The 22,604-nt window shown below is 35.7% G+C and overlaps 1 protein-coding gene across 4 annotated transcripts in view; it reads left to right on the top strand.

Annotated features, from left to right (window-relative positions):
• Positions 1-22,604, top strand: part of LOC148952388 (adenylate cyclase 1-like) — a 227,888-nt gene that overhangs the window by 132,539 nt on the left and 72,745 nt on the right. For all 4 annotated transcript variants that reach the window (XM_089089843.1, XM_089089844.1, XM_089089841.1 and 1 more), the window contains exon 13: positions 510-788. In XM_089089843.1, the coding sequence (XP_088945969.1) occupies positions 510-788 (279 nt within the window). The remainder of the gene's footprint in view (positions 1-509; positions 789-22,604) is intronic.

Here is a 22,604-nt window from a genome sequence, read left to right as displayed (position 1 = left end):
TTATTTTTTACTGATTTTTTGGAATATAGATAAATAGATATATATTATTGCTACTTTTGGCCATGGTAAAAGCAAAAAAAAAAGTCCCCCTAGGACCAAATAAAACATATATAACAATAACGATACCGTAAGATAATAATAACATAAAAATAGCAACAGTAATATCAAAAGACACATAATACCTTAATAAACAAAAAATGTTAACAACTCAAAACCTCACTAACCTGAAAGTACTCACTATTTTTCAAGATAAAAAAAAAAAAAAAATCTATGTGCCATACCTACTCTAACAAATTTACCCAACTTTCTAAAATCATCAAAATCCCCACTTTTTAAAAATTTCTCAAGCCAATTAATTTCAAAATGCGCTGAAAACGGCCCCCTCCTCGAATCTACTAACTTCTTACACTTAGGCTACCCATAAAATGGCTAAATGGATAGATATAACGTGCCAGGCTATTTGCTTATTTTTTTAGGAAGTAAAATAATTGTTTGCTTGTTATTTGCAGTATCAACAAGAACCTGATTTGACCTATGGTGCGTCTTTGGTCTGCAGTCTTGTGGTTCTGATTCTAGTTGGTGGGTTGCAGTTGGCAGTGTTGCCAAGAACATTGATCCTTCTGCTTTTGTTTCTCGCTGCATTTATATGGACAGCGGTTCTGCTAATGATGATTCTTGCTGCTCGATTGAATTGGATGGCCTGGGATGTCTCTAGATCATATCCTCTAAGATTGGCACTTGCAGTATTCACTACTGTTGCTATCTCAGCTGTTGCGCAAGTAAATGTGGTAAGTATTTTGTATTAAAATATGGTAATGTGTGTTTTTTACCATGGGTGTATTAATATGTGGTAACTGTGTGTAAATGTGGTAAGGATGTGATAAGTATTTAAAAAAAACTGTAAACTTTTGAGAAGTAATTAGATAATTATGTAAACCACATTGGCCTGCCATAACAAAGAATAAAAAAAAGACAAACGAGAATGGGGTTTTATAAGGTCAACGATAATTGTACATGAAACAAAAGGGATATTTCGAAAGGACAACCGCCTCTCTTCTTCACCGTTATAAGAGAAAGTTAAAAGGAAAAGCGTTCACGTTATCTGAACAAAAATGCGAACGAAACAAACAGGATATAAACAAACAACAGGGAAAGCAAACAGAAACAAAACAAATAAAAACCAAAATTGGAAGAACTGGAAAAACCTAGAAACTAAGCAACACGGAGAACCATCAAAAATAACGAAAAGAAAAAGTAAGAATTAATAGAATTAAAAGTTGAAATGCCAAAAACACTAATTTCAGTATCAAGCCACTCACCCCAAATCTACGATTAGCAAAAAACGATGCCATTCGCACAATATCAGATCAGTGACTGCATTGGTAAAAGTTTCTTTCATTCGCCAGGTAAGTGAGCCGAATTGGCTAGCTCGGGAAAGTACTACGCCAGATTTCGTCTAATTTTAATCAGGGCTTCTTTTGCACTAGCCCTTTTCTATCTGACGGGTTGGGGGTAGGTGTACCATTTTAATTGTGGAAGTGACACAGAATTAATCTTGTGGATAAATAATCAGCTCCTCGTCTAAGAAAACCAAAACAAGAGTCACTTGTTTTAAAATCACCCGCATCTCTGTTCAAAGCATCTCTCTCTGTGTTACATAGCAAGTTGTCTTTTAACTGATATTTAATGATTTTAAATTGTAATAGGTGTGTTTTGAAGAATGAAACAGTTCGTGGTTACGAACTGTAAGTAAGGAGCGACACGGTTTAATAGTAATTGAAACTTTAAAAAAACAGCTCAAAGAATCAGCAATATCAAAAGAATCAGCTTATTATGCTGATTCCAAATATATAAGATTTATTAAGCTTAGTGTTACCGTTAAAATGCTACGAGTCTGAGAAAATTCGTCTGATTTTCGAAAATGGGGGAAACACACCCTAAAAGTCAAAGAACCTTGATGAAAATCACTCCCTCAGATTCAGCGTAACAGAGAACCCTGCTGTAGAGGTTTCAAGCTCTTATCTACAAAAATGTGGAATTATATATTTTTTGTCAGAAGAAAGATCACGGATGCGTGTTTATTCGTTTTTTTTTTTTTTTTTTATTCCATGGGTGATAGTATCGAACCAATGCTCCTAGAACGCAGAAAGAAGGCTAATTTGAACAGAAATTGAAAGTTCTAGGGGCATTTTTAAGTGACCAAAAAGATTCTAGGGCAACTAGCCCCCCTCTCACGACTCTTTTTTCACCAAAATTGTTCAATCAAAATTTTGAGATTCGCATTTTGTTCAGCATAGTTGAAAAGTCCCAAAACTATGCTATTGTGTTTCCAGGGGAAATTTTATACTGGAGGATTTGACAGAATTCCTATACGAATTTCTTTTTATTTGTCTTACTTTGTCTTTGTCTGTTCAATTTGAAATGTGGACATGTTCCTGGGGAATTCTCTGGGGGAAATTTTCCACGTGTTTGGAACGGAAGGGGGGATTTCCGGAGTGATCGGAAAAGCAATTAGAACTTAAAGTCTTTTTCAAATGAAAGTATGCTAAGGAGAATTTTTCAGGCTGAATCTTCTGCTAGAAATTGTACGGGGGGAGGGAGGAATTTTCAGTGAGGATGGAATTTTCTGGAAGAAATTTTGCGGGGGGGGGGGTATATTTTATGCAGGAGGAACTTTTCTCGGAGGAATTTCCAGTGAGGGGAGAGAAGTTTTCATGGATTGTTAGCCAGATTTACCAGCATTATTATAAAAACGATCAGAAATTAAATATATATAAAAAGTTTTTTAAACTGAAAGCAAGGAGCAACATTAAAATTCAAAATTTTCTTATTTAATTATAAAAACTTTTCGGAACGAATGGAGACAAAGGAAAGGGAGTACCAGCAATATACGGGAAGGCCAGTGCCAATAAACAGCAGCGGCAGCTATATTATTGAAATAGTCCGCCCAGGATGGTCGAGATTAATTAAAGATAAAAATTGTGAAAAATGTTTAAAATTTATAGTGAAGGGCCATGAGGAAGCTTGACTTTAGTTATAAAAGATTTATGTGGGTGTCATTTGTTTTTACGTATTTTGTTTAAAATGTATTATAATCTATTGGTGTTTTATCTAATTCTTTTTGAAAATTCTTTTGCAACATGTAATAGTGGTAGCGCAAAGCAACAAAATTTCAACTCGGCAACAGCACCGCAAAACAGTCCTATTAGTGTTTCTATGCCTTTCAGTGTTTATATTTCACCCACGCTATAAAACAGTATTAAACATGAACTAATAAAAAAACTTGATGTCGATGGGGTATTTGGTGTTGTATTTTTTATTATTATTATTAGTAAATCGTATATTGTAGAAACACCTGTTTGGTAAAATTTCACTAGGCGCTGTCACCGAGTTGACAGCGCCAGTCCAGTTTGCCGCTGGTGTGGTCTTAATGGACCATTTGTGGTGCATGATTTTGGACCATTTGTGGTGCATGGACCATTTGGACCATGGACCATGACTAAAGGAGCAAGTGAACTTAGTGGTGCCAATTCACGAGAATGTTAGGGGGTGGTGAAAAATGTATTTTCCAAAATCTTGGGCGGGGCGTTTTTTCGTTTGTTTTTCTCTGCAAAATAACATAAAAAGAAGTTTTTCATTGAGAATACTGAAAAATGGTTTTTTGAAGTCTAGGAGTGCAATTGGCCTTCCCCCTCAGTTGGGGTCACTGAGTGGACCTAACTCGCTGAGTTTCAGTAATACTTGGATCAAAAAGGACATCCGTCTGAAAACAAGGTTGATAATACTAATTAATTTTTTTTTTTTTATTCTGTTACGTTGTTGCTAGTTGGACCAAAAACTTTTAGACCAAAAAGAACATCCGTCTGAAACACAATAGTTCATAATACTGTTGAATAATTTTTTAGATTCTGTTATATTGTTACTATGGAGAACTTGCATTTAATATTTGTTTCAGTATATGGTACCTGTTTTGGCGAATGGACTATATTTATTCTGTTTTCATGGTACCAAAATATGTGTCTCGATGCATGGTGTCTGGATCGAAACAAGCGTTATTCTGAAAACTGATGTTGACAAAGTCGTTAATACAGGGGTCATACAAAGGTCCCTAAGTCCCTAAAAGTCCCTAAAATTCCAAAAGTCCCTAAAATGGTCCCTAAAAAAATAGTCCCTATAGTCCCTAGTTCTGTTCCTCTTTTTTGTCTGTTTTTTTTTTTATTTAGTCCTTCATTGCCTACAAAGAAGAAGCCTTTAGCCAGTGCCATTGAGTTCGTGTATCTCATTCCACCATCTAGGAGTTACAATTTGTAGCAGGGTGTTTTATTGCATCATTTCTTTTCAGTTGATTAGTATTGATGTTGCGTAGATAAACAGATAGTTGCATCCAAGGCATCACATCAGTGAGGGTGTTTTGTAGGGTAGTTGGCAAATAGCTTCCGTTGCTGACATTGTCCAGGCTGAATCTTAGTTGCGTTTGATTTAGCAGTACGTAGTTAAATAACAAGTCTACTTTTTTCGCTTTTAGAGTTTTATTTGCCATAAAGTTAACTGAGAAAGTTAGTTTGAACTTCTTGCTTAGTGCTTAGTAGATGCTTAGTAGATATCCAAGAACAAAGAATTTTTACTAGTAGTATCATTGCTAACTTTTTAGTCAACTTAGAATCCGTTCGTCAAATAAAACATTCAAATTTTTACATATAAAAATAATTTTTGCTCAAAGAAAGGCTGTCAGAACACAAGTTATTCTGCTTAAAGTGTCGGCAGCTTTTGGAAGTCTGTCGAATTCCGCTACTGGCAGGTAGCAGCTTTGGAAATTTTCTTTATCTGACTCCCCCTCATTAACACTCAAGTATATAACCCAAATTAAATATTTCCCGTGAAGTTTTCTGGATATATATTTTTTCACAGCTGGTTCAGTTTACAGGTACATGGGTTTAAACAAGAGTGATGCTAACGACTTAAAGTAAATATGGCAATTTTCAAAACGTTTGTAAATTGTTTTTTAATTGGGTCATGATGACTCAATGCCTCTGGATTTTATACCTTCAAAAAATGAAATTATAATCAAATAGTAAGTTTTTAACGGTACTTGCTAATTAAACGAAACACACTCAAGAAATACGATTAGGTTAGATCTCACACAACTGGTTTCACAGCATACAAAGACACAGGACTGGTGATACAATGCATTGGACTTATAAAATTTGGGCTATATATTGGCACATTGCGGGGCGGGGGGCATGCGAAAAGTGGGGTAGCGTAGTAGCAATTCTACTTCGCAGTTTTTTTGGCCTAGTAAAATTTGTTGGCAGATTTTGTCTGAAAATACTTTTGAAAGTGATTTTGAAAGATTTTGTCTGAAAGTGCTTTGACTAATCGCCGAATTTTCGGGGATTTCCCCAAACATCTGTCTTCTCGAAAAAAATCGGTTCCCCAAAAATTCCCTTTAGTTCAGGGTTGCCACCCCTAATGATTTGTCACTAGTGACAGTCCAACCCTAGTAGCTATCACTCTCACTTAACTTGACATAATTTTTTCACTACTTTTTGAAGTTTTGTCTCAATTATTTATTACATAAAAAAAAAAAAACAGAAATAGATCATTTAATTACTGACCTTTCTTATTATGCTAGTTTAGGCATAATGTTTGGGTTCTAGGTGTTTAACTAAAATAACACTTAACACTTGGAAAAAAAAACCCACTGAAATGAAACATTACATTTACTTTATTTATTTATTTTACAAAATTTCCAGATACCTCGCTATTCTTCTGTAATATTTAGTGGCCACATACCTAGAAAGAATCGTTTTCTGAGTTTAAACTGTCTAAATACTTTATCCCCCCTCCCCCTTTATGTGTAAATATATAGCCCAAATTATATATATCCCATATATTCTGTTTCTTGTCTCTCGCTAAGCTGAAAAAAACTAACGAAGAAACCGGTTTTTTCTCAAGTTTTAAACAGGATGAACTTGAATGAGTGGCGCATAATACACAAGTACGGCAATACGGCATATGGCAGTTGCTTATTTGCGTTGATATAGATAGGTTGAAAGATGAATGGGCGCTGTTACGATTGGAAGAAGAATCTTGAGACCTTTGTGGTAAGCGCATTGATACTTATTGGCTTCACCTCCTTACACGTAGCAAGGATAAAAGCTACCCAAATCTGACGAATGTTATATAGTCCAGTCTCATCATTTCGCATGGAAGTGCCAGTGTAGAAAGGGGCTTTTCTGAGTAAAAAAATGTACTTGATCAGCATTAAACGACGATGCTAGAGAGAACCCTTAATGCTAAATTGACCATTAAAGATGCCCTAAAACCATACTGCGGAAAAGTAGAAGTGTACCCGATATCCTCTAAAAATATATCCTACGATAAGTCTGGGAGAATGGTTTACGAGAGGTACCTGGAAAGCTTAGGAACTAGAGAATCTGAAAAGGGAAAAGAAGAAAAGAAAAACGGTGCGAAAAAAAGAGCGTCTTGTGTTGACCAAGGGGTCTGACAAAGATAAGGAATCCATAGATGCTTTGGAAAAGGAAATGAAGGAAAAGAAAGCAGAGTTTTATGATCATGAAAAAAAATCTGACTTGACAAACAAGCTCCTAGAAAGCTGTATAGGCGTGTCAACTCACTAGACCTGGTTGAATTAGCGGATTCCAGAGCTATGCTAGATAATCTGAAAGTCTAGCATGATAAAGAAAAATAGTTGAAAGCTGCCGTGGACAAAGTTGAATCAACAGTTAGCAAAAGGAAACTGAACCTCATCTCAGATGTGTTAAAAAAATCCCCAAGAAAGGACCTTAATAATTACTGCCACGCCTATTGTTTTCAGTGTTCGTTTTATGTTTTTTGATGTGTGAACCTTTGTTTTTGAAATATTCGCAAGTTACATAAATGATGCTGCATAACTTTTAATCGCAACTTTCTCCAGGTGTAAAGTTTACATGTTTTAGTTGGCTGCTAATGACTGGTGAGTGTTATAATTGAATGAGTTGTGGCTTCGATCTCATCTAACCGATGGAAAACATTTGCTGAGTCATGGCTCACCTTTAAAGTGGGTGTATGGACTTTCTGTTTATTTTTTTACCAAATCCACCATACCCGAATTTATATTATTGAATTCATTATTAACTCTAATTGTCGCGGAGGGTGAGGAGGTGCAGCCACTTAGTTAATTAAGTTTGACGAGTAAGATCGAAAAATAAGTTGTATGGCTATAAAATTTTATTAATAATAAAAAAAATATATCAACATGTCATTCACATAACACTAGCACAGCCACTTGCCAGCAATTCGACACTAAACTACTACGTTAGGACTCGGTGCACCACTTTTCACACTATTTGATACCCCAGAGACAAGTATGAGCTATTGAGAATACATGCAAAAAAAAAAAGATATTTTAACGTCAGTTGAAATTTCTTGAAACGCCAAAACTGCCCAAGTGGTCTTTGAGAAAATTTTTCAACATAATGTTGAAAGAATTTTTTTTTTTTTTTCGGTTGCAGAGTACTAAGTTACTGTTATTCTGGTTTATAAGATTTGTTTGAGGATAATCCAAATATTCGACCTGATGGTTTGAAATCGTGAAAGGGGGAAGTAAATTGTGGGAAAAAGAACTACATGTCCGGATATCTACTTTAAATATGCCTGAAACTGTATCCCATACAGGTAACAGCAAACCCAGGTTTTTCAGTAGCTTAAAAACTTGGTCACTATTGAACTGCTCGAGAAGCTGCTATGGTAAAAAGAATATAGTAAAATAGAATGTTAGGATAGCAGCGACAAGGCAGTCTTTATCAGCTGCTTGACTAAACAAGTTAGTCTGTATAGCGGTGTTTAGCTTTTTCCATGAGCTTCCAAGGATTGTTGACTTATGGTTTCTTTCATGTTAACCGGAAGGTCACGACGGGTACTGTTCTTTGGTTTGCTAACCTGGTTACTGAAATGCCGTCCCGATCTGGTCCCTATTTCGGTCTTATGAACGTCCCTAAGTCCCTAATTTTGGATGTTGCTGACTGTACGACCCCTGCTTATTAGGAATTAGCATTAACACAGTACATTTTGATGTAATCTTAAGGCAACATTTAGTTTTTAAACATAATGGGCAAATGGGAGGGTGGGCGAGGGAGGGGGATTAGTTGCCCTCCAATCACTTTCAACTATTAAAAAGGGCACTATTTCTCATTTTATTTTCAATTGAATGAGCCCTTTTCGCAGTTTCTACGACAACTCCTTCGATACGAAGTACCGTGGTCTAAAAAAAAAAAAAAAAAAAAAAAAATACATTGTACCCACATCGCTCTTACCATAAAAATGCCAAGCCTTCCAATCACTTTCGACTATTAAATAGGGCACTAGCCCTTTCAATTTTCAATCGAATGAGCCCTTTATAAACACCTTACATGCCCCCAGGGCATAAATTACAACCCTTGCCCTGAGGGCTGTGAGGGGGTTGTCATCCTCAAAGCCCTAATTGCCAGAACGTTCAACTACGTTAAACGAAATGGCTATTTCAAAATTTTGATTGGATGTGTTTGGGGAAATGGTGGGTGTGAGAAGGGCGTTAATTGCTCTCCAATCACTTTCAACTATTAAAAAAGGCACTAAGCCCTTTCAATTTCTAATTGAATGAGCCCTTTTGAAGTTTCTACGACAACGCTTTCTATAAAAACCTTATATGCCCCCAGGGCATAACTTACAACCCTTGTCCTGAGGACTGTGAGGGGGTTGTTCTACAACAACGCTTTCTATAAGAATCTTGTATGATCCCAGGGCATAACTTACAGCCCTTGCCGAGAGGGCTGGGGCGGATGTCCTTCTCAAAGACCTAATTTCCAGAAATTTCTACTACGTTGAACGAAATTGCTATCTCAAAATTTTGATTGGATGTGTTTGGGGAAATGGTGGGCGGGAGAGGAGGATTACTTGCCCTCCAATCACTTCCGACTATTAAAAAGGGCACTAGCCCTTCAATTTCCAACCGAATGAGCCCTTTTTGAAGTTTCTACGACAACGCTTTCTATAAAACCTTATATGCCCCCAGGGCATAACTTACAACCCTTGCCCTAAGATCTCTGGAGGGTTCTCATGCCCCAAGACAAATTTTCCAAAACTTTCAACTACGCTGAACAAAATGTCTTTCTCAAAATATTGATTGGATATGTTTGAGAAAATGGTGGGCGTGAGAGGGGGGTTAGTTGCCCTCCAATCACTTTCGACTATTAAAAAGGGCACTAGCCCTTTCAATATCCAACTGAATGCGCCCTTTTGGAAGTTTCTGCGACAGCGCTTTCTATAAAAACCTTATATGTCCCCAGGGCATAACTTACAACCCTTGCCCTGAGGGCTGTGGGGGTAGTGTCATCATCAAAAACATTATTTTCAGATTTTTTAACTACTTCGAAAAAATGGCTATCTCAAAATTTTGATTTAATCTGTTTGGGAAAATGGCGGGTGTGAGAGGGGTGTTACTTATCCTCCAATCACTTTTGACTATTAAAAAGGGCACAAGCCCTTCTAATTTCTTATCGAATGAGCCCTTTTTGAAGTTTCTACAACATCGCTATCTATAAAAACCTTAAATGCCCCCCAGGGCATAGCTTACAACCCTTGCCATGAAGGCTCTGATAAGGTTATCATCCTCAAAGACCTAGTTTCTAAAACTTTTATCTAAAAATTTTGATTGGATGTGTTTGGGGAAAAGGCCGGCGTGAGAGGGGGGTTAGTTGCCCTCAAAGCGCTTCCGACTATTAAAAACGGCACTAGCCCTTTGAATTTCCAATCGAATGAGCCCTTTTTCAAGTTTCTACGACAAAGCTTTCAATAAAAAACCTTATTTGCCCCAAGGGTATAACTTACAACCCTGACCATGAGGGCTGTGGGAGGGGTGTCATCCTCAAAGATATAATTTCTGGACCTCTTAACTATGTTCAACAAAATTGCTATCTCAAAATTTTTATTGGATGTGTCTGGATAAATAGTGGGCCTGGGAGGGGTGTTAGTTGCCTTCCAATCACTTTCGACTATTAAAAAGGGCACTAGTCCTTTCGATTCCCAATCGAAAGACCCCTTTATGAAGTTTTTACGACAACGCTTTCTAGAAAAAACCTTACAGGCCCCATGGCGTAACTTCCTACCCTTGCCCTGAGGGCTCTGGGGGGGGGGTGCCGACCTCAAAAACCTAATTTCGAGAACTTTCACCTATGTTGAACAAAATGACTATCTCAAAATGTTGATTGAATGTGTTTATGGAAAAGGTGGGCGTGAGATGGGGGTTAGTTGCCTTCCAATCACTTTTGACTATTAAAAAGGGCACTGGCCCTTTGAATTTCCAATCGAATGAGCCCTTTTTTAAGTTTCTACGACAAAGCTTTTTATAAAAGCCTTATATGCTCTCAGGGCATAACTTACAACCAAAAAATGTTTGAGGGAATATTGGGCGTGTCATCCTCAAAGATATAATTTCTGGACCTTTCAACTACTTTGAACAAAATGGCTATCTCAAAATTTTAATCGGATGTGTTTGGATAAATGGTAGGTGCGGAAGGGATGGTAGTTACCTTCCAATCATTTTTGACTATTAAAAAGGGCACTACCCCTTTCCATTTCCAATCAAGTAAGCCCTTTTTTAAGTTTCTACGACGACGCTTTCTAGAAAAAACCTTATATGCCCCGAGGGCATAACTGCCTACCCTTGCCCTGAGGGCTCTGGGGGGGGGGTGCCGTCCCCAAAGACCTAAGTTCGAGAACTTTCACCTATGTTGAACAAAATGTCTATCTCAAAATGTTGATTGAATGTGTTTATGGAAAAGGTGGGCGTGAGATGGGGGTTAGTTGCCTTCCAATCACTTTTGACTATTAAAAAGGGCACTGGCCCTTTGAATTTCCAATTCGATACGAAGTGCCCTGGTCTAAAGCAAAAAAAAATATAATAGTAATAAATAATACATTGTGCCAACATCGTTCTTTACTTAGGCAGCGCGATTGCGCTGCCTATGATTTAATTTTAGATTTTGTCCTTTATTAATTTATTGGAGTTTAGTTTCTTTTCCCTTTTCGACGCTGAAAACACATTATTGTGATGAAGGCGAAATGTTCTTTTGAATGTTCTTCTTTTTCCTACTGGCCATGCGTTGTTTTCAAAATTTACTTTTTGGGTTTTACCATGATAGGCAAGGTTCTCCTTTAGGTCTACTAATAAGTATAGTAACACTTAATGTAGTATAGTAAACTTTAAAGCACATCGATGACTATAGTCTGGTTAAAATGTAAGCTATTAATTAAAAATAGTTGCCAAAAAAATATTCTTATGATTAAAGTAAAGAGCAAAGTTGGAACTTAAAAAGAACAAAAAATACTGTTTCGCAGTTTTTTATATTTTATATTCACATGTTTTTAAAATACTGTCTCCAATAAACTAACTCGTTATATTTCCCTATATTTGGCGGATTTTGAAAAACTGTCGCTTTAGTGAAAACAGAAAACCGACGCAACAAAACAGGATTCGAAGCAGAGAAATACTTAAGCTGCCAGCACAATATAATTTTTTGAAAGTCTTTTACCGGCCATGAAATCAATAAATTCTGCTCTGCAATTTTAATTATGTAGCAAGCCCAAGGTAGCTTAGTTTTCAGTGAAGCACTAGTTTTTTTTAGAATTCTACGACTATAGAGAAACATCACGAGCCAGTTTACATGAACCTGTTTTTAAAAATATAGAACTATAACTGTTTTCGTTCTTGATTTTTTTTTTTTTTTTTTTTGCCACAAATTAGGGTTCGTAATAAGGCCCAAATTACAAGAATGTCAAAAGGTAACCATCTCATAGGCTGAAAAGATAAACGTGAAAAGAAATACCATATTGGGCCCTCTGTTCATCCAGGGGGGTTAGGGGTTTAGATTAACTTCAGGAATTTGCATTTTAATTTGAAGTTCTCCGCACCATAGACCGAAACAGCTGAATCTATTGAGTTCAGGTTATGTTTTATTAGTCCTTGATTTCGAGTAATCCAATATTATGATTTTACCGTTAAAAGTTTTGTACTACTAGCTACTATTATTCCAACTGGTGAGCCTTATAAATTAGTCCTGTATGTTCGTCGTCTGCTTAGCTTTTCGGTCTTTAAAATACATTTTTAAGAGAAAAATTCAATTCAGTGCTAAAAATAAGCGAAATTATTATTTTTTTTTTAATAATAAGGGAAAGAGAATCATCATTCTTTGCTCTCCTTTCCCAGCAATCTTTGACTGTTTTGTCAATTAGGTGAACCTTTGTGAATAAAAAATAAATGGGAGATCCATAATTATGTACTAATTTAACACTAATTGACTATGAGGAGAAAACTAACGGTAGAACTGTATCCAGAATACTTGAAACTTTTGAACGATATACTGTATGATGAATTCGCATGATTTACTGAATTAGTTACAGCTCCTCTCAAATTTGATCCCCCTCCCCTTCCTCCGATGCTTTTATTTCTTTAAGATTCTATTGCCATATTTTATGCTATTTAAAGAAAAGAATATACCCGGTGAATGGACTCAAATATGCATATAAATTAGACTATCAAAGGTCGTATTTATAAATATAGCCATCTACACAAAGAGGATATTATTGAAACAATTACCCTTGTAAGCGAAAATACAATTTAAGAACAACAACTTTAGTTACCATGAGATTTTTCTTCGTGAAGAACTTTTTATGATGGTCATGTCATTGCAAGTCGTAATGACATGACGTCATAGACCGCAATGGAAGTCCAAAGCTGAATAGGCAGGCTGCTTCAGAAATGAAAGCAGTCTAAAATGACGTCATCGAATGAAGCTGTTAGGTAGGCGGGGTCTAACAGAATGTACCTGTATATAAAAGAGAGAACAGGTAATCAGATTTTAGTTTGTTTTAAGAATTGATCAATAGCTACTGATTCAATAAGTATGAATATTAACAACCAATATTATATATTCAGTGATATGGATTCAAGTTATGAAAACTTTAGCTTTGACCCAGATTGGTTGCTAATGAGTGGAACAACAAGTTTTACAAACGAAGAAGACATTCTGCAGGATATTTTGGGGTTGGAGGAGGTAGTCAATCAGTCTCAATGTTCAGAAGATCATATAGACATCCAACGACAAAGCCAGACAAATGCAGGGACATCAGAAGTAAGTAGTGTCGCGAATGAAAGCCTTAACATTGATCAATGCCTAAATACTGAAGGAGCTTTACCCGCAGTGTCACTACCAGGCTGTGGTCGTTGTTCAGTCGTTGCAGTCGGAATTTCACCTTGTTCATCCAGAATGGATACTAATATTGATGAAAGCAGCAGTGCTAGTGCAAATCCTGCCTATCAAGAGACAAACAATATGTCTAAAAAAGACCAGATGAAAGCTGCAAGAAATACTGTAAATTGTTTAAAAACTCTTAAGGAACGGAACAAGGAAGCCGCCCGTGCCTACAGAAAAAGAAGAAGAAACGAGGAGCAAGAACTTGAAATAAAGTTTGGGTTTTTGAAGAAGAAGAAGGTAGTGCTCGAAGAAGAGTTAAAATCCCTCAAAGAACTTTACTCTAAGAAATGTTATCATAAAAAAATAGTCCAAGAAGGGTTATGTTGAATAGTCAAAGTGTACATTTTATTAGAAAGCTTTTGGTTTTATCTTTCAAAATTTTGTTGTTTTGCTTTGAATAAAGCATTCTCCTTTAATATGTCTTCACATAATTTTTGAACATTGAGTACATAGCTTGGGATAGGTACTTAAGGCTTGGACCTCATGTTGTGAATATTTTATTTATTGTTTTTATGAACTGAAAAGTTCATCAAATGCATTGACGATTCCATCGCAGTACCCTTATTACCGATTGGAGGTCCCTGAAGAAAAAATAGGAAGGGGTGTTGGGGTTATATGTCCAAGGGTGTCTCTTCGTGTCCTTGAATCATACATAATCAAACATGAAAAAACAAAATTGTTCACAAGTCAAGGTCAAAATTAGATAATAGAGGAAATGAGGTCCAAACACTGGGAGAAATTTCATCTCTATCTCTTGTTTTTCTTAAAAAATAGGTGCTATTTTAAGAGTCGAAAGGGGTTGGAATTAAGTAAAATATATTTTTTGACGAAAACTTTGCATTATTGAAATCTTTTACGTATTATTATTACTTGATTAAAGGAAGAATACATTGACATAAACTTGATAATATAATATTAAAAGTGAAACACAAAATAGTGAAGGCATTTTCAAAGAAGTTCTAGAAATTCCTAGAGCTTCTTCCAAAACTGGAGTCCGGCAGCCATATGTTTGGAGTACGCAGCTTGCAACTAGTTTACGATCAGATTCGCTTGGATTGTGAGATTAGTAGAATAATCGCTGGGATAAGAGATAATTCTACGCTGGGAAACACAAAATTCGAGAAGTCAAAATTCAAAAAGAAGGCACAAAAGTCATATAGACAAAAAAAATTAAAAAATATCTCTGTGACACTAATAGGTTGAGCAATTGTTGATACGACTGACCACACAAATGCACTTCAAAAATGTATGCTAACATGGGCGTAGGAAGCATATTGTCTAGGGGGGGGGGCAATCGATTGTGTGATGGAGGGCCTTTTATCAACTGCTTTTCCAACCATCTGCTTTTTAAGCCATATCTAATGTAAATTTTAAGGTCTAGGGGGGGGGGGCCCTGCCCCCATCCCTACGCCCATGTATGCTAATCTGGTGGAATGAATAAAAAGCACAGATCCGACACATGGAAAGTCTTCCGATTGTTTATTTAGTCTGCTTTCTTAATTCCCCCCGTTGCCCCACACGCCGGTGATTCTAATAAAGTCACTTTTAGATTGTAAAGCTACTTTTAGGGTATTAGCCATCTTCAAATTTTTTTTACATACACAAATTTAAGCTAAGAAAGACTTTTTGATAATTTATTTTGATAATCTTAAGCTTAATGCGATGCAAACAAACACGCTTTTGTTTACGCATTCTTGACAAAATTAATTTCAAGTCGGGGCTTAATTTTGGTAGGGGAAATTAAAAAAATGACTAAAAACCAAATTGTAAACAAATGGTGGCGCTTTGGGTTTGATCTCAGCTTGGCAACATAGGACCCAGGGATCGAACCCAGCTGTAGCAACATTCAGCTGGGCCAGCGTTCCTTTGTAGTCAAGAAACGTCGTTAATCTGATACAATTTGTAATAATGTAAAGAATGTTATAATTGTTGGATAATTATAAAAATCCCAAGATTTTGTTCTGGGAGGGGGGGGGCGAGCCTAAAAGTTCTTCACGCAAATGTGCGTGTTCGTGCTGGTTCTGTTAGTGTCAGATTATCATGAACACTCTGACGCATTGGAAGTGAACGCTAAAATAACTTTTTGAAAAAAAAAAGATTATTCCCGAACAAAATTTCTGTTTGGTGCTACTTTGAGAATGGTTCCGTGTATTGCTTGCAAAATCATTCGTAGATGTTGTGACAAAATGAAAAAAAAAACTAATTTTGGAAAATGGGGAAGATTTCCAGGGGAGGAAATCCACAGGGAAGGGAGGCTGCCACCCTGGCTCAGGTGTATTTGACTTTTGTTGCAGTATCTACTTTTACTTATATTAATCTGTCTCGGAAATAAAACTTGTTAAAATTCTAAACAGCTGCCAAATATAACAGGAGCAAGAAATATCAATCAAAATTTGCATGTTTAAGCGTTTATATCCTCTAGGATAATATATGTCATAATTTTTTTTTTATATATTTACGCAGGAGTATTTTTACTACAAAGGAATAAGTAATTATTCTGTGTATCAGGAGGGTGGACTATATAAGTAATTCATCTTTTTATATATAAGGATTATGTAATTATTATTAGCGTCAAGACAAAAATGAAAATGTGTATCTCACACTTTATTAAATGAAAAATATCCTTTTAATGGATTCTCCCGCCATTTTGTCTGACACGATTAATTATGTTCAGCGTTTTCGTCTATTTTACTAATTTGAGAAAAGAAGGGCTAAAAATCAGGAAGGTTGGGCCACTGAGATTGATTTTTCAGTTTTGAATTGACTTTTTGTGATTTTTCCCATTTCAACATTATCCAGTTTCAATGCTAAAATTCCAGATTTTAATCGCAATTTGTTTTTTTAGACACTGAATTTGTGACTAATAATCAATTTGCCGCCAAAAGTCTAAAAAAAATATGTCAGTTTATCAGTTTTGCTAAATGGATTTTGTATAACCCCTGGAATTGTTTAACAAAAAATTATTTGTCTCAGCATTTTTCAACGCTGAGATATGCATGGATAAAATTCACTGGCAAAGTGGTTCACGAACACATAAACCCAATTAGTGTTTCTATGTTAAAAATACAAAAAAAAACCAAATAAAATAAAATTCAAAGAAAAAAAATATCGAAGGTGGAAAGAGAGGGAATGTTTGTTTTTACACCGTCTCGTTTTGTTGATGGACGAAGAACCGTTTGCTACGATGATCGATATATTATAAATCGATTCACCTTGAAATATCCAATAAAAATATGTCAGTTCACGCCCGCCCCCCTGATGATTTTAGCATATTTTGTTATTTGAAGAAAAGAACAGGCCTGGTGAACGGACTCAAACAAGCCTATAAATTAGATTATCGAATCAAATATCGTATTTATAAATACAGCCATCTATGAAAAAGAGATATTACCTAAATAATTACCCTTGCAAGCGAAAATACAATTTATGAATAACTTTAGTCACCATGAGGTTTTTCTCCGTGAAGAATTGTTTTATGACGTCATGTCATTGCGCAATAGAAGTCCAAAGCTGAATAGGTAGAAATGAAAGCAGTCTAAAATGACGTCATCGAATTAAGCTGTCAGGTAGGCGGAGCCTAACTAAATGTACCGGTATATAAAAGGAGAAAACAGGCAATCAGATTTTAATTCGTTTTAAGAAGTGATCAATAGATACTGATAAAATAAGTATGAATATAAACAGCCAATATTATACATTCAGTGATATGGATTCAAGTTATGAAAACTTTGGCCTTGACCCAGATTGGTTGCTAATGGGTGGAACAACAAGTTTTACAAACCAAGAAGACATACTGCAGGATATTTTGGGATTGGAGGAGGTACTCAATCAGTCTCAGTGGTCAAACGATCGTATAGACACCCAACGACAAAGCCAGGCCAATGCAGGGACATCAGAAGGAAATAGTGTCGTGAATGAAAAATACAACATTGATCAATACCCAAATACTGAAGGAGCTTTGCCTGCTGTGTCACTACCAGGCTGTGGTAGTTGTTCTCCTCCAGAAACTTTTCATGGTTCAAATGCAGCTGTGAAGTTTTCTTGTTCATCCCCAGAGACTCACATGGATATTCAACTGCAAATATGGAAAATTGCACAGGAAGCAGAAAGAGAAAGTTCTGTGAATGATGAAAGCAAGATTGATTTCGTCCCCAAAACCAAAGTAGCTTCGTCTTTAGTGTCTCTACCATCGCATGACATCAGCTTTGGTTTAGAAACTTACCAGAATGCAAATGCAGTCGCAACTAACCCTTGTTCATCCAGAATAGATACTAATATTGATGAAAGCAGCTGTGCCAATGTAAATCCTGCCTATCAAAAGACGAACAATAAATGTAAAAAAGACAAGATAAAAGCTGTAAAAAATGCTGCAAATTGTTTAAAAACTCAAAAGGAACGAAACAAGGAAGCTGCCCATGCCTATAGAAAAAGAAAAAGAAACGAGGAGCAAGAACTCGAAATAAAGTTTGGGTTATTGAAGAAGAAGAAGGCAGTGCTCGAAGAAGAGTTAAAATCTCTCAAGAAACTTTACTCAGAGAAATATGGTCATAACAAAATAGCACAAGAAGGGCTGTGTTAAATAGTTACCGTAAATTTTATTAGAAAGCATTTGGTTTCAACTCGAAATTTTTGTTGTTTTGCTTTAAATAAAGCATTCTGCTTTAATATGTCGTCACTTAATTTTTTAATATTGAGTACATAGCTTAGGATAGGTGCTTAAGACTTGAACTTAGTGTTATGAACTTTTGTTTGCTGTGTTAATGAACTGAAAATTTCACCAAATGAATTGACGATTCTATAGCATTTACTATAATCACTGATTGAAAGGGCTTGCAAAAAAAAACTAGTAAGGGGGGGGGGATGGGGGTGTTGTTGGTACACGCTGGAAGATGTCTCTTTGGGTCCTTTAATCAGACACTAAAAAAAAAAAATAAAAAAAATCATAACTTCAGATTCAAATTAAATAATCGAAGAAATGAGCTCCAAATAATGGGAGAAATGTCATCTCTATTTCTTGATTTTCACACAGTTCGTGATAACAAACTGAAAGTAAGGAGTGACTCGGCTCTATAGTTACCAAAATTCTGAAAAACAGAATTTAGATATCAATAGATAAATGAAAAGAATTGGCTTCCTATGCTGATTCCAAACATTTAAGACTCATTTAGTGCTACCAAGTGCTACCCACCAAAAGCTACGAACCTGAAAAAAATAATCTGATCGAGAAAGAGGTAAACACCAACAAAAAGTCGAAGAATTTTAATGAAAATTGCACCATCAGATTCACCTAATCAGAAAACCCGTTAAAATCAAAATTTACTTTTTGGGTTTTACCATCATAGGCTAGTTTTCACTTTATGTCAACTAATAGATATAGGAATACTTAACATAGCATAGTAAACTTTATTAAAGCACAGTGATAAGTATAGTCTAGTTAAAAAGTGACCTATTAATAAAAAAAAGTAAAAAAAATTCTTACAATTAAAGTAAAGAGCGAAGTTAGAACTTAAAACGAACCAAAATTACTGCTTCTCAGTTTATGCCACATATTTTGAAAATACTGTTTCAAATAAACTAACTCGTTATATTTCCCTATATTTGTCGGATTCTGAAAAACTAGTGCTTTAATGAGAACACAAAACCGATGCAATAAAACAGGATTTGAAGCAGAAAAATCCTTAAGCTGTCAGAAAAAAATAATTCTCCAAAAGCCTTTTACTGGCCATGAAATCAATAGATTTTGCTCCACTGATGGTGTGATTTTCATTAAGGTTCTATTACTTTTAGGGGGTGTTTACCCCTTTTTTTCAAAAATAAGGCAAATTTTCTCTAGTAAGACTAAACTTGATAAAACTTATATATTTGAAATCAGCATTAAAATCTGATTCTTTTGGTGTATCTATTGGTACCAAAATTCTGTTTTTTAGAGTTTCAGTTACAATTGAGCCTGATCGCTGGGTTACTATTGAGCCGGCTCGCTCCTAACTTACAGTTTGTTACCACGAACTATTTAATGCTTCAGCAAACGAACATTTATCGAAGGCATCCCAATGACTGTCCAACGTCAACGAAAAAACAAAACATTATCAAACAGTTCGTGGCAACGAACTGTAAGTAAGGAGCAACCCGGCTCAATAGTAACCTAAAATCTAAAAAACGGAATTTTGATACCAGTAGATACATCAAAAGAATCAGATTTTTATGCTGATTTCAAATATATAAGTTTCATCAAGTTTCATTGTGCCCATCAAAAGTTACGAGCCGGCAAAAATGTGCTTTTATTTTCGAAATGAGGGGGAACCACGCCCTAAATGTGATAGAATCTTAATGAAAATCAAATCATCAGATTCAGTGTAACAGAAAACCCTTTTATTGAGGGGGGAATTACATATAGTATCTTCCTTGAGGGGGGAATTTCTGGGGAGTGAATATTCCAGAGGAAATGTTACATTGGGGGGTTTTGACAGAATTACTATACGAAATTATTTTTAATTGTCTTACATTCTCTTTGCCAAATGTTTTACAAGGAGATGATCCGGAGGAATTTTCCAGGGGATTTTTTTTCGCGCGTTTTGTTTTCTGGGTATTAATTTCCACAGAAGGGGACATTTCTTGAATGATCGAGAAACCGATTAGAGACTAAAGTCTTATTCCAATGAAACATTCTAAGGAGAAATTATCAAGGTGAGTCGTCCACAAGCGATTTTACAGAGAGGGGGGGGTTCTCAGCGAGGAAGGAACTGTCTGGGGGGAATTTGACGGGGGGGGGTGCACTTTATCCTGGATGAAATTTCTATGGAGGTGTTTTCCATGAGGGGGAGGGGTATATTTCAAAGAGGGTGAGCCAGATTTACCGGCTTTATTTGAAAAACGAACAAAAAGTATGCCATATATGAAGGCTTCCCCCCTCCTCAATACCATACTCTTTACGATGAAGTTTAACTCTTTACTAAAATTGATACAAAGGGGCCGTTTAATTAGAAAAGGAAGCTTTTTTTAATGGTACTAACAGCTTTAGCTTAAAGAGCAAGAAATTGAGGAGGGGGCGACCCTTCATATCCGGAATAAATCTACCAAAATTAATATGCAAATTGTGCTTTAATTTTCACGTACGATGAGCCAAGATAGAGCCTGCATTAGTTGAAAAACGTTCAGAAATTAAATATAAAAAAAAAGTTTTTTTTATATCTGAAAGTAAGGAACGACATTAAAACTTAAAATGAACAGAAATTATTCTTTATATGAAATAGGCTGTCCCCTCCTCAACGCCTCGCTCTTTACGCTAATGTTTGACTCTTTTTCGCAACTCTACTTTTTAAAACAGTAAAAAACTTTAGCGCAAAGAGCGAGGCGTTGAGGAGGGGACAGCCCCTTTCGTGTACGGAACAATTTTTGTTCGTTGTATGTTTTAATGTCTCTCCTTACTTTCAATTAAAAAAAAAAACTTGTCTTTTTTATTTAATGTCGTATAAGTTTGATATTTTTTATGCATATTAATCTATATAAATCTATGTTTCGTATTAGTATTCACTAAGTTAGAGGTCCTAAACGACATTTCATAACAATCATTGATGCATCCCTTGTCTTTCTGTGTAGTAAACACGCCTACGTAAAAACGACCGGCAGATAGAAACGCGGCAAAAAAATATTTATATATATATTTTTTAATTATACAAAAGAGTGTTGGATACTACTCTTCCTTTAGAGAACGACAATACCCCCCCCCCCCCCGTGTCTCCTTGCCTCCCCTCTCTTGGCTCCCTGTGAAGTGAAACGCCTAAGTATACAACCGGATAGATACTCACTAAAGAAATCTTTATAATATTTTTTTAATTATACAAAAGAGTGTCGGATACGATTATTCTTTTAGAGAACGACAAAAATTCCTCCCCCCCCTCTCTGTCCCCTTGCCTCTCCTCCCTTGTCTTCCTGTGAATTGGAAATGCCTAAGTAAATACAACCGGATAGATAATCACTAAAGAAATCTTTATAATGTTTATTTATTTATACAAAAGAGTGTCGGATACGACTCTTCTTTTAGAGAACGACAATGCCCCCACCCCCGCGTCTCCTTGCCTTCCGTCTCTTGTCTTTCTTTGAAGTGAAAACTCCTACGTAAATACGAGCGGGGGATAGAGACTCACTAAGAAAAAAAATGATTATACAAAAGAGTGTTAGACACGATTTTCCCTATAAAGAACGACAATACTTTGACATATTCTTTATATTAACGTATTTTAAAGGACAATAATATTCAATTAGTCCGGGTTGAGAACACTACATTTGCCCTTCTTTTCTCCCTAACCAAGTAACAAGTGCTATGGGAAATGTGGCAAGCATGTTGGAACCGTATGGCACACATGGCCCTTCAAGATATGCACCATGTGATGGAAGGTGGGTAATTCCTCGCCTAGGGTTATACAATTCTAATCAAAAATGTATATTCACGTTTTCTTATATTAATATATTGTGCCAACAAAGCCAAACGTTGTTTTGTGCTATTAGTTTGTTTGTTTTTTTAATCACAACCCGGCACATTCTTGGCTATTTTTGGAACCTTTGTTGGTTTTGGCTGTTTTACCTATACGTTGGTTGATCATGTAATGGCACTTACCTTTTATGGATTCCTCTTTTACCCTTAAGATTTTTTGACTTTTTTAGTGTCAATTGTTTCTTTATAATTCGCTTTTGCTATTTTGCGTTTTTTTCTGTATGCGTTACGGTCTGTTGTGTCGTTGCGTTAAAAAATGAGCAACTTAGAAAACCTAGGGTTAGTATCAAACACTGTATTAGATTAACTTTTTTTATTCACTCCGAACTTAATGTAGCTTTAATAAAGTTGAACTTAGATTTTTACCTAAAAAATGAATCATGCGCGAGTGTTTTTGTTTCATAAAAAAGAGTAGGTTTGGAAACCCACTACCGCACTCCTACTCGAATTTTTTTTTTTTTCTTTCTTTGAACATCTTATTTTCTTGAAATTTAATTTTTAATTTTTATCTGTTGACCCGGTGTTTTTTTGCACACAAAGAAACAGATAACCCTTCCTTAAAAGTCAAAAATGACTTCTATTTTTTAAACTGAATTGTTGTTTTTTGTATATTTAATGTAAAAGTGAGTTTATTCCATGTAACATTTTTAGTTTAATGCGTGTTTAATTTAAAATTATTACGAATTAACCGCGAGATCTCAATTCCGTTTTAGATATTTTATTGTTTTCGTATATACGTTTATAGGATGTACCCACCTGATTTGATGTCAATAGAGGGTACGTTCCAGGCGAAATTTTATTTAATTCAAATTTAATACGAA

This window comes from Artemia sp. Qi Xiang Cuo, chromosome 5 (genome assembly GCF_049724085.1).
Source record: "Artemia sp. Qi Xiang Cuo chromosome 5, ASM4972408v1, whole genome shotgun sequence".
NCBI lineage: Eukaryota > Metazoa > Arthropoda > Branchiopoda > Anostraca > Artemiidae > Artemia > Artemia sp. Qi Xiang Cuo.
Note: the sequence above shows the minus strand (reverse complement) of the source record. Positions and strands in the feature narration are given on the sequence as shown.